Source organism: Drosophila busckii, chromosome 3R (genome assembly GCF_011750605.1).
Source record: "Drosophila busckii strain San Diego stock center, stock number 13000-0081.31 chromosome 3R, ASM1175060v1, whole genome shotgun sequence".
In the NCBI taxonomy this organism is placed as follows: Eukaryota; Metazoa; Arthropoda; class Insecta; order Diptera; family Drosophilidae; genus Drosophila; species Drosophila busckii.
Window position 1 is genome coordinate 20,891,439 of NC_046607.1, and position 12,722 is coordinate 20,904,160.

At 39.2% G+C, this 12,722-nt stretch overlaps 2 protein-coding genes across 8 annotated transcripts in view; one reads left to right on the forward strand and one right to left on the reverse strand.

The window, feature by feature from the left end:
• The window catches only part of LOC108603763 (rho GTPase-activating protein 100F), a 28,742-nt gene extending 18,449 nt beyond the window's left edge, over positions 1-10,293 (reverse strand). For 6 of the 7 annotated variants that reach the window (XR_001915324.1, XR_001915323.1, XR_001915322.1 and 3 more), the window contains exons 1-2: positions 8,768-9,533; positions 5,406-5,737 (exon numbers count right to left, since the gene is read on the reverse strand). Coding sequence is in view for 4 of the 7 variants with exons in the window: in XM_017992847.1 (XP_017848336.1) it covers positions 5,406-5,492 (87 nt within the window). In the remaining 3 variants the exon portion in view is untranslated. Of the gene's footprint in view, positions 1-5,405; positions 5,738-8,767; positions 9,534-10,028 lie in introns of those variants that run through there. The other variant, XM_017992846.1, reaches the window with a different exon arrangement.
• Positions 10,294-10,717: 424 nt separating this feature from the next.
• LOC108603765 (ferrochelatase, mitochondrial) lies at positions 10,718-12,587 on the forward strand. Its single transcript, XM_017992851.1, has 5 exons — positions 10,718-10,809; positions 11,024-11,411; positions 11,471-11,572; positions 11,628-11,949; positions 12,004-12,587. The coding sequence occupies exons 1-5, from the start codon at positions 10,764-10,766 to the stop codon at positions 12,316-12,318; spliced, it is 1,173 nt and encodes a 390-aa protein (XP_017848340.1). The 5' UTR covers positions 10,718-10,763; the 3' UTR covers positions 12,319-12,587.
• Positions 12,588-12,722: the final 135 nt, after the last annotated feature.

Here is a 12,722-nt window from a genome sequence, read left to right on the forward strand (position 1 = left end):
CTAAGTGCTTTCATTGACAATTAATTTTAGAAGCGTTCGCCTTGACAGTTAATTGTGGCTAGCGTGAAAAGGCAATACCCACCAACCACCCACCACCCACAAGTCTTTTTATAAAGTAACGCTGGCATTTGAAATTTAACGACAATGCCTTGACACAAATTTTTGCTTGCTATATATATATATAGGCTCAAGGCTTAGCGCTCAGCACTAATTGATTGTTAGTGCGAGCGCTAGGCCGCCATTGGAAGTGTCTTCAATTAATGCAATTGGCCAACTTAAAGTGCTTGTGGCCAAAACTTCATATGCATAGCAGTTATGTTTGGAAGCAAACATTTTTCTGCACAATTTGCTGGCTGACTGATAAATAAATAAGCTGCAAAACCACAAAAACAAAAATATTTAGTAGCAGCAGCAAACTTTTTGCACAAGTCTGGCCACTCTAAGCAAGCAGAGCCCCAGCCGCGAATGCCAACAAAAATAAATAATATAAAAAAACACACACATACATACGAATGAACAGTCGTAGAGCATTTTTCTCTACTACTACTAAGCTGAAGCTTTTGAGCTGCAGCGACTGCGAGAGAGCGCAGCAAGCAAAGAGAGAGCGAGAGAGAGCGTGCATGATAGAGAGAGCGCGCTGATGAGCGAGTAGAGCGACCCACACACAAATGCAAAATACACGTAAAGAGCTAAAAGCAACAACACAAAATGTTGAAGCATACTTTTGAGCGCTCCCACTGCACGCCCACAAACAAAAAAACGTAACGAAAATCCACAGCAAAGCAAACAGCTTTTAACCACGCTGAATGACCGAAAAGCCAACGAATGTGGGTTGGGATCCAAAATGTGCTGCTAAAGGTAGCAGCAGTAGCAGTGGGTGGGTGGTTGGTGCATGCAAGCGCTCTAAGAAGCGAGCTAAAGAATGAAAGCCACGACCTATCCACACAACAATCGTCGTGTGTGGGTGTTTGTGGCATCAAGTGTATGTGTGTGTGTAGCATAAACCGCTTTTAGTACAGTCAAGGCACACACACACACACATACGTATGCATAAATATACGAAAAAAGACAAGTTTGAAGCTGCTGCTGCTGCTGTGAGGTTAATTTTGTTGCAGCAATGCAATTGCAGTTGTATGTGTGTGTGTTTGTGTGTGCTACCAATACAAACACACTTTCAGTTGCGCTGCGCTCTGCTGCTGCTGCTGCTTGATGATTTTATTTTGCATTTTGTTGTTGCTCACACAAAAATGTGTCATACGCAACGTTGGCCTTTTAAAAATCAACAGCTAACTAAGCTGCTGCTGCTGCTGCTGCTGCTGCTGCTGTCAGGCTATTAGTACACGAGCTAATTTCTATGCACACAGCAAATGTAAGTCAAGTCTATGCTACCTGCTGCCAATCAATAGCATAACTAACTTATAGTAGCTGAGGCTGTAGCTGGAAATTATAAACACGTCGCCAGGCGTCGCGACAACAAACTGACACTGACAGGCAAATATTTTACGTGCAGTACGCACTTTTAATTAAACAAAGTGTATGCTAATTTAATGCTGCTGTAGTCGCAGCTTACAGCTCAATAAACGCTGCGTACGTTTTGTCTATTGCTGCTTGTTTAATTGATTGCGCGCTTAACTGGCTGCTTAGCTTTCAATCTCGCGCTCTCACTCTCTCACTCACTCAATGCCACAGTGCTGCAGCTGTCTGGCTTTGTTTGTGCGGCACTTGCAACTTTAGCGCAACTTTCTTTTGTAATTAAAATTCTGCGCTGCAGCTGTGTGCAAGCCAATTAATAGTTTTCTCTCAAATGATTGCCAAACTAAATGCTTAAAAAAAAAGTAGTTGCTACTTATTATTTTGTATTTTTTACACTAATTGTGCTCGAAAAATGTTGCACAGGTTTCCTTTGCTTTGCAGCTTCAAACTGTAGCAATATTCTTATCTGCATTGAAGCAAACATTGTGCTCGTCCTTTGTTGTTGTTGTCTTTGTTGTTGGCACAAGCTTATGGCAACTAAAGGCAACTGTTTCCTGCTCCTCGCCTAAATGCCCGCCATTTATTTGTGAGTGGTGCTCAGAGCGGCAACTTGCAGTAGTCAAAATGACAGGACAGCGCCCTCTGCAACAAGCACAAATAGCAGTGTGCGCCTATTTTGCGCCATCTTGAAACAATTTTGTGTGTTTGCTTCTTCTTTTTGCAACTTGCAACACAGCAGCAGCAGCAGCAGCGCAACTTGAGCAAGCAGCCAAGCGGCAATTTGATAGCTGTTCATTGACTTTAACAATTTCAAACGAATTTGCTGTATGAAATAAAATAATTTAAGCAGCATGACTTCAATGCTTAAATTACACTGCATAGTAAGCAACTTTAATAATTATATTTGAATACTTAAAGTGCTGCAATCCATTTATAGTTATAAAGCCGTAATTACACTATATAGTAAAGCACTGCTAATATTACTGAAATAATTAAAGTGCGCTATTAATTTATATTTATCATACGCAAATTGAAATTACAAAACTGTATTGAATATTCATTGTATAAAAATAAAAATGTTATATGTTTGCGAGTATTAGATCGTCTTTAACTTTATTATTAATAAACTTATAGCAAGCATTACCACCTAATAGAATAATCTAAACTTGTGTTCATGGATAATTTCATTGCTATAACGAATAATAACGTAAATGTTACTACTTAGTTTGCCTTAGTATTAGTTTGTCTTTACATCATTTTAATAAAACTTATATCAAAGCACAGACCCAACCTATACTAATCTACTCACAATAATCTAAAGCTGCTAATAAAATGTTTAGTTATCAATAGCTACTAATTTAACTGTCGAGTCGCTGGCTTTAGTTGCCCGCAATCTTTTCTTTTAGTTGCTTTATTTATTTTTGTATAATAATGCATCAATTTAAAATAAAGGAATATTGCATTTAATAACTCATTGAATTACGATCGTTGACAAAAGCTTTTACTACTCAGACTGTCAACGCTCGTAATGCAATTTGCTAATGCTCGATTAATTTCAAACGCTTAAGATTTGCTTAAATCTAAGCTTGTATATTTAAAAGCAAATCCTGCTTATGAAAAAGTTACAAACGCTTTAATGTTGTTACCTTGACTCTAATTTATCTTTGGGGGCAGCAGCAACTTGTTGTGCTCACTCCTCACTTTACTTTACTTTCCACTCCCTTTGCATAATTTATGCACAATTGTGTGTATGCTACATTTACTGCTATGCCATTTGCTTTATTTGCCAACTCTTATTTTAATTAAATGCACAAAACGCTTTTGCACGCTTCACATCACGCATACGTCACATTGTGCGCGCTGCCTGTGAATAAATCAAAATAATTTACTGCCATTGCGGACAATGCGCAATGCATTTGAATAAATTCTACGCTAAAATGCACAAAAATCTCACTTGCATATACTTTTTTTATTCGAGAGAGAGAGACTGAGGCTGAGGCAGCTTTTGTAACTGCCAAAAATTGGTGTCAGTTGCAATCACGCGCCCGCAGTGCACAATTTGTAATTCAATATAGCAGCAGCTGTAGCAGCAGCAGCAGCAATTGGCATTTGGCTGGCTGTCAACGTTGTAGCAGGTTCGTCACACACACACACATGCAGCCACACACGTACATATGCCAAGCGCATTTATGCATTTGTGCACTCGAGCAACTTTAACTGTTTACAAGTGGCTGCTTGGCTGGCTGACAGGCAGGCCGACGTTATAGGCAATCAGTTTGAGCTCTATGAAACTTTGACATTTTGCCTGACGCGGCGTGTTGCGTTTCAATTAAGAATTGCTAAACAAATCAATTTACCCGCAGCAACGTTGCAAAAAAAAAAAATTGAAAACTTATTAAGCGCGCACTAAGAAAATGCAATTTAAAACAAAAAATACACAGCGTGGGCGGCTGGGCTGACTTTGGCTAAATATGCCACAAGCGTAAATTCAATTATTTAGCTGCCAGACTCCCAAAGGACGATCATCGTAGGCAGCAGCAGCGACAGAAGCTAAGGCCTGCCTGGCAGCCAAAGTCAAAAGCAACTTTAGCGCCAGAGCCCACACAGCGCAGCTCAGCTCAGCGACTAAATTAATTTATTTGTTAAAGTTTTTCGACGTCAACGTCAAAGTTTTTTGCGCAACAACAACAACAACAATAAGCACTAAATAAAAATAGAACTACAAGTGCTGTAAAACGCTGCGATTTGTATAAACGAAGCATAAATGCTCTGAATGTAATTAAGAAAATATTAAGAAAATATTCTATATAATAATAAATATATAGCCTTACAATAAATTGAAATTAAAGCTTGCTAATATATAAAAAAAAAAATGCTAAAAAAAATAATAAAGAATAATTAACGACTTTCTCAAGAAAACCAAACTAGAAAGATTACTATGATAACCAGTCAATGAATGACAAGCAAAGCAAATAAACAGAAATAAATGGAAGTAAACAAGTTAAAGTGTAAATATGTTATTTAAATAAATGGAAGTAAACAAGTTAAAATGTAAATATGTTCAAATGTAAATCCGTAAATATGTAATAGTAAAATAAGTCACTCAACACTAGTTAAAAAAATAATGATAAGCAAAAAATCCTCACATTCCTTGCCGAAAGTCCCAGTAGCTAAGGTTGCCTACAGTTATATAAATTTATTTTATTTATTTATATAACTGTAGGCTACCAATAAAGAAAATACACTTAATGTTGTACAATACGCTAAGAGCGCTTAAGTATTTTTATTACGTATACGTATTAATTTGAAATGTTTGCAGTGCATCATAATCAAAATACTCAAAGCTCAAAGCGAACCAACCAAGATGAAGTTGCGTAGAGCGCTGCGGTTTAAACGCTTCGCTGACTGCAGCTTATGGGAATTGGAGGCAAAAGTCTTTGACTTTGACAACAAAAGTTCCTTTCGCTGACTTTATGACTTTGTTTGCAGCCCAGCCGAAGTCTTAAGTTTTCGCATGCCAAACACTTTGTAAATGCAGCCAATGTCAAAAGTTGACAAATTCATTTAGCATATAGCAAAGCTCTTAACATGCAACAGAGATTAATTTACAAACTAACTAAATAAACCGAAATAAATGGCAAGCTAAAAGAATTACATTAAAATTCGTGGTAACTGCAATTATAGTTCAATAGACTTAAACCGCACGCACACGCACACAATCACACGCATGTGTGTGTGTGTGTGTGTATCTATATAATTGAGTTTCGTGTGCGCCGCCGCTTGCATTAAAAGCTCAACCACATGCCAGACAACCGCCTGGCAAATCAAATTTTGCAATTAAGCGAGTCGCGAGTCTCGCATTAAATGTAAATTTACACGTGTGCACACACGCAATAGTTTATAAATAATAAACAAATGTATTTTGCACTTACCTTTCTACGACCACAACAAAGCATTCTTCGCACACGCGAATTTCCAGTAGCTGCTTTCAATCGAGTTAGCTTCTTCTTCCACTGCATTTATGAGTGGCAATCCTTATGTTAGAAAGTCCTTTTTGGGCCGTGTCAGCAGCTGCAGTTCAGTTTGTTGTTGTTGCTCCTTTTGGGCATTTGTAGCCACAGCGCGCGTTTGTTATATTTGCTTTATGCAAATTTGGAGGCTTAGTTTACGCTTTTGTAGTATAAAAAATTCATTGGCGTTGTATGTTTTTATCAAAAAAAAAAGAAAATAGCAAGTTTCAATTATTCGTTGCTCGTAGATGTTGCTGCAAGAGAAAGAAAGAGAGAGACAGAGTGAGTTATACTACTTTTAATTTACAACAATTTGAGTGCTGTCTAGTCACTGTCAAACTCAAGCAAAAGTATTTACTGTCACTTAATTGTCAACAGCCAACAAAATTTACATTTGCTGCTGTCTGTGTGTGTTCCAAGTTAATGAAGCTTGTGCCACACACACACACACACAGCGTTGTTGGCATTTAACAACGGTCAGGCAAGCGGGCAGACAAACATTCTTCAGCACTTATAGCTTATGTGCTAATGTGTGTGTGTGTGTGTGTCCCTGTGTCCTTGTGAGCCTTGCGAGTTATGCCATTATGTGCTGACATGTGTCATCTGCATTCTGGGGCTGACAGGCTGCTTCACTTGAAAATGTTCCATAACTTGTCATATGCAAAATGCAACCCACTCGTATATATAAAATACAGATATATATATTGAACAGCTGTCAGATTTTATAGTGCCGATAATGCTTCACTACACTTGAGTGTGTTTGTCAGCAGTTCAAGCTGTGTTAACAAATTGTAGCAATTTTTTTATGATTAAATTATATTTAATCAAATTGTTTTCAAACGGGAAGTGACAAGCATGTGCATATATATATTATATATATAAATATATTTATTATAAACTTATTGCTTTTCAGCTTTTGTCTATTGTCAACGCTTTAATTTCATTGGCATGCTCAGCAACTTGCATTAGCCTTTTGTCTGTTAGTTCAAACTATTGAGCTTTAGTTGCTATCTAGCTTTAGTCTAGCCTTTATTGTATAATATTGCAATATTTCAAACCATTTTGCAAGCGCATTCAAGCTGCTTAATAGGCTAAGCTGATTATAGCAGCAGCCGGCGACTCTCTCTCTCTCTCTTCATTGTAATCATTTTGAATTGCTTACACATGTAAATGTGAATAGTATTTATTGCAACAATTTTACAACAATAGCAGCCAAGCCAACAAAAGCTTATTCTCTTTCGCTCTATGTTTTTCTATTGCCGCCGCCGTCGCCGCCGCCTGGCAAAGTTGATGTAATTTTTAATTAAAAAGCATTTACTGTATACAGCAGCAGTGAAGAGGCGGTCAGCAGGCGTCTCTAGGGAGCACAATGCAGTTGTTTTCGCTCTCTGTGTGTGTGAACTCTAAAGATAAACTTTGAAGTCAAGATTATTAGCGCTTCAAACAAACAGCTCAGCTTGTGTGTTGTTAAAGTTGCTGCTAACCATAATGCCAACAACAGCAACATTGTGGCAACCACTGCAATGCAAAATCAACGCCAAAGCATTTTTAATTAAGCAGCTTACAGCAGAGCTTTGTGTCCAGCAGCAGCAGCAGCTGCTACAAAAGTAGCAACATCATGAGCTAGCACGTACTTTGAATTGTGGCATTGGAAATGCAACTGGCAGCAGTCCAACAACTGAGATTTTCTACTACAGCCATAAAACACTTTTTTGTTAGTACTTTAGGCCATGAAAAATGTGGCAAGCGTGCGCGCAGTGCATTTAAATGTTCAACAAGGTGAGAGCAGCTGCGTTCGCTGACAATGCTGCGCCTGTTGGCTATGCAATGCATTTTAGTCACTGCTTCTATGCGTGTGTGTGTGTGTGTTGCAACTATGACAGCAGCACGACAAAGTGCTGCAATCAGCCAAGAAAAATGTGGACAAGCAAAGCAGCATGCAAAAGAAATAAAAAGCATAAAAACACAACTAGGACTAGACAGACAGACGCCTTAAAAATTATTCTACACGCATGCCTTGCATGTTGCCCTGCCACATACAAATGTACAAATGTATGCATGATAATGACATCATAAATTTCCACAAGCGATGACAAAATGTCTGTCCGACTGTCGCATATAGCGTCAGCATTGGGAACGCAACAAAAATTGCAAATCATTTATCAGCGACAATAATAAAAAGTCCAGCGTTGCCCACAGGCAAAATCAGTTCTCATATATGACGTAATGTGAGATAAGCATTGAAGTGCAAACGCAGCGTGACAAATTTATGGCAAAACTGCAGCTGGCTAGTTAGACTTACTACTATCGATTTTTATGTATAAATGATAGCGCTCAAGTTTATCAATGTTTAGTACAGCAAGAGACGCACATGAACTTGCATTTGGCAATTGCTAGCCTGAAAAATGAAGCGTGTTGAAACCACCACCAACAACAAATTCCCAAGCGTTGCTAACACGCCCCCCGAGCGGCATGTGGATTACCAGCCACAGCACCCATTGCTATTGCATTCATAAAGAGCATAGGCATAACAGTTAGTGCCATGAGTATGTTACACCTTGAAATGCAATTTGTTAATTAAAAATGCAAAGCCACAAAAACTGGCATAATTAGTAGCGTTGGTTTACTAAATGAATTTCAGTTAGATTTTGGCAAATTTTGGCTGACATGAGTTGCAGAGCATAGTAAAGCATATTAAAGCTTTAAAATTTGTTAACATATTTAATTGCAATTAGTAAGTATCTAACTATTCTTATGCTATAAGTACATTAACATAACATTTCTAATAGCAGCTTATTTCATTCATTTCTATGTATGCTTAGTACAATGATATTGTAATCTCAATGTGTACACTCAACTTGCAACATTTTCCAACAACATTTCAAAAGCAGTTTTGATTGCTATTGTGTTTTTTTCCCCGGAGTTGCATGAAGTGCTGGGAAAACTTGTAACAAGTGTGCTTACAATATGAATATTATGCGAGAGTTATGAACATTTCTTTTGCCAGAGATTGATTTGCAGTAACTTTTAGACTTTAATGTAGCATGTTTTGCTGCTTCCTTTTCCACATTGTGCTGTTTAGCTTACATATATGATAGCTGCTGCTTGTGCAATTGGAACAATGCTCTCAATGCTAGCGCTATTCAGCTTTAGAAATACATTTTTGTGGGGTAGTTTTTGTGGTGACTGTGTAAATGGGGGAAAAAGCAGTGGGAAATTACTAATGTTGATGTCAGTTAAAGCGCTCAAAATATGTTTTGGCAATTAAAGTGTGTGCTACTAACCTGTCCTGAGGCAATTAGCTGCTGCAACTTGAATTAGTTGTTTGCTCAATTATGAATATAACTTTGAGCTTACAGCAGCAGCAATAACAATGACTGCTGTAGCTTCGTCCTGGTCCTGGTCCTGGTAGTGCTGGCTGGCAGTTGACAGCTTTGATGACAGGTGCTAAGTTTGGTGATGTGTTTGTCTTTTTTTTTGGTTTTTTGCTTTTTAGTGGGCTAATGCTGTTGCTGCTTGCGCTGACGCTGGCGTAGACGTAGGCGTTGAAGACAAATTGCTGTTTCGGTGGTCAATGGCACGAGGACGCATCCTTAACTCGCTTTAGCACTTTAGCACTTGGTCGTTTGCTCGTTTCCGTTTCACATTTGACTCGTTGCTGCTTTTGTTGCAACGATTGCATTGCTGCTGCTGCTGCTGTGGCGGCTGCTGCTGCTGCTGCTTTTGCTGCTGCATTTTTTGCGTAACTTTTGAGCTTTTATATTTGCACATTGCACAGTCAGCTTGTACATTATACTACTATGAACTTTTCTTTTTTTTTTGTTGCAACACGATTGGTAACACGTACTTGGGGCTTTATAAAAATACCATTGCTTTTATTTTTACCGTTTTCATTCTTCGTTCGTTATTTTTTACGTTTCCTGCGTTTAATTGATTTTTGCGCTTGTATATGTGAATGCAAGTTGGTATGCGTGCATGTGTGTGTGTGTGTGTATGTATGGATGTGTGTGTATATGGGAGCTGAGGCAACGGAATGCGTCCGAATGGCAGTGCGGAGCTTTTGCTTATGAGACGCTTTTTGGCCTGAATATGTGAATTTCCTGAGCTACTCCTACGTTAACAGAGCGCAGCGCAGCAAAGCACACGCACATGTGTTACTACTGTGAATGTGTCTGTGTGTGTGTTTGAATTTCAGTATAATAAAATATCCTGTTTGTACAACGAGCCAAGCGAAAGAGCAAAATGCCCGCACTGCGCATGCGTTAGAAATTTGGAGCAACTTGCCGCTGCTGGCTATTTGTTGGCGATATCAAGCAAAAGGCGATAACATTGCCACCACACGCACCCCCAAACACTTCACTTCACACCACTACACAATCCACAATCCACCACCCGTCTTCATCATCATCATCATCATCGTTCAATGTCCCTCTCGCTATACACATGCATATGCATGCATGTATGTGTATGTAAGTTTGTAACTACGTTTTTTTGATTTTTTCTTCACATTTATATACAAAAACGCCTGACGATTATACTATGTACCTTTTAAAGCACTTGCGGTTGTTTATTTGTTTGATAAAAAATATGTATATTTTTCACATTGCTGCGCACCGCATTATGTTTTTTTGCATTTCTCTTCTTTAATGTATTTTTACTGTTACTCTAGTATTTATATAGAACTTAGTTACACCCGCTTGAAATGCTATTACTACACCGGACTAAAACCAAGTGGTTCATTGACAGATTATCATCAAATTTCACGAAATCTTTAACACTTATTTGTTCTTTAGTAGTTTAGCCAGCTTTTCAACAGCATTTCTTTATTTATTATATTTTTATGGCTTGCAAATACGTTAAAAGTTAATTAAAACACTTTTGTGTGCTGCCAGAGCACAAGCGAAGGGCGTTGCCACTAAGTTTTGTTTTGCCGACCAGCTATCGGCTATTGGTGTAAGCAGCTGATTTTGCCATCGAAACACGAATTAATTAATCAGTTAATTACATTCTGTTAATGATTATGAAATCATTAAATAAATTTAAATACAATACTGGCACAGCTTTTACACCTCTTGCTTTCGAAACGATCCAACTTAAATGGTAATTTAAATTACCCGCCTTCCATCTCAAACCAAATTTAATTCGACCTGTTATTTCTCATTTCCACGAGTTGGCAGCACCGATAGTAACTGGTAGATACTCGTATTTTGTATCTGTATCTTCTTTACAACACTGTAAATAACTTTTCCGGCTTAAATTAGGTCAACTTTATAAACTTCAATGAAAACAATGTTTTTGCATAACAGGAATTTATGCAAACTGGCACGTAAGTATTTAAATCTACCGCGCACATAATAGTTTCTTGCAAATACAGAAGCTCACGGCTAATAGCTTCCAAATTAACATTGAAATTATGCTGACGACTGCTCGACTTTGTTGTGGTTGTAGTCCAAACGAACACATAAGCAAATAGTTCAATATGTGCAGATAGCTTTGAGTGTCACCAGTGATAATCATATCGCTCAATCATTAACTTGCAGACAATGCCGCGAGTTTCGCCACAAGTGCTACCCGCGGACTCAGCCAAAAACCAAAAACGGCAATACTTATGCTGAACATGGGTGGACCTACCCATACGGATCAGGTGCATGACTATCTATTGCGCATAATGACTGATCGGGATATGATACAGCTGCCCGTGCAGAGCAGGCTGGGCCCATGGATTGCCCAGCGGCGTACGCCGGAGGTGCAAAAGAAGTACAAAGAAATTGGCGGTGGCTCACCTATACTGAAGTGGACAGAGCTGCAGGGTGAGCTGATGTGCGAGCAGCTGGATAAGCTATCCCCAGAGACAGCGCCGCACAGGCACTACGTGGGGTTCCGCTATGTGAATCCATTGACAGAGAATACGCTGGCGCAAATCGAAAGGTTAGTTTGTGCCTAAAGCAAGCAAACTTGTATTTATCACTGATGCTCTTGTTGTATAGTGACAAGCCGGAGCGCATAGTGTTGTTCTCACAGTACCCGCAATATAGCTGCGCCACATCCGGCTCCAGCTTCAATTCCATCTTTAGTCATTATCGTGAAAAGTAAGTATTTGAATTAATTACAAGGACTTAAAACTTAACGTTACTTTGCTTACAGTAATCTGCCCGCCAATATCAAGTGGAGCATCATAGATCGTTGGGGCACACATCCGCTGCTCATCAAGACTTTTGCCCAGCGCATACGCGAGGAGCTGGCCAAGTTTGTGGAGACCAAACGTAACGATGTAGTCATTCTCTTCACTGCACACTCGTTGCCTTTGAAGGCGGTTAATAGAGGCGATGCATATCCTTCGGAAATCGGTGCTAGTGTGCATATGGTTATGCAGGAACTGGGACAAAGCAATCCCTACAGCTTGGCCTGGCAGTCCAAGGTGGGGCCACTGCCCTGGCTGGCGCCGGCTACAGATGATGCCATTAAAGTAAGTTAAATACATAATCTACTCAACGCATAGCTTATGGATGCTTGTTTATAGGGCTATGTTAAGCAAGGCTTGAAGAACTTCATACTGGTGCCCATTGCATTTGTAAATGAGCACATCGAGACGCTGCATGAGCTCGACATAGAGTACTGTGATGAGCTGGCGAAGGAGGTGGGTGTGGAGGAAATACGACGTGCTGCTGCACCCAACGATCATCCGCTGTTTATACAGGCGCTGAGCAACATTGTCGCCGATCATTTAAAGTCAGAGCAGAGCGTCAATCCCAAATTCTTGATGCGTTGTCCAATGTGCACCAATCCTCGCTGCCGTGAGAGCAAACGCTGGTATCAGCAATTATGTGGAAACTAGACACACACACACACACACCCACAATAGACTCGTATTTATAGTTGATTTAGCTTAAAGCTGTTCGTATCATGCTCATTGGTTTTATCAGTCATATGTGAATTAAAATGCACAGCATTTGGTTGTGGGTACCCCCTCCCTGCCTTGATTAAAGCAATAAAACAAAAGACACTGCACAAACAAGAATTACATCGTTGTTATCTCTCTCATGCTTTCGTTTAAGCATGTGCGCCACGAACAGGTTGGATTAGCTAAGAGACAAAAAACATAAATGAAAACAAACACATAAAGTATGTTGAACTTACGCATGTGCTTGAAATTTGTTTAATAAATAGTACTTATGCATTGTTTGCATTTAAAGCCGCGTAGTAAAAGTTTTTATTCTGTTCGTTGACTTTGTGACGTCA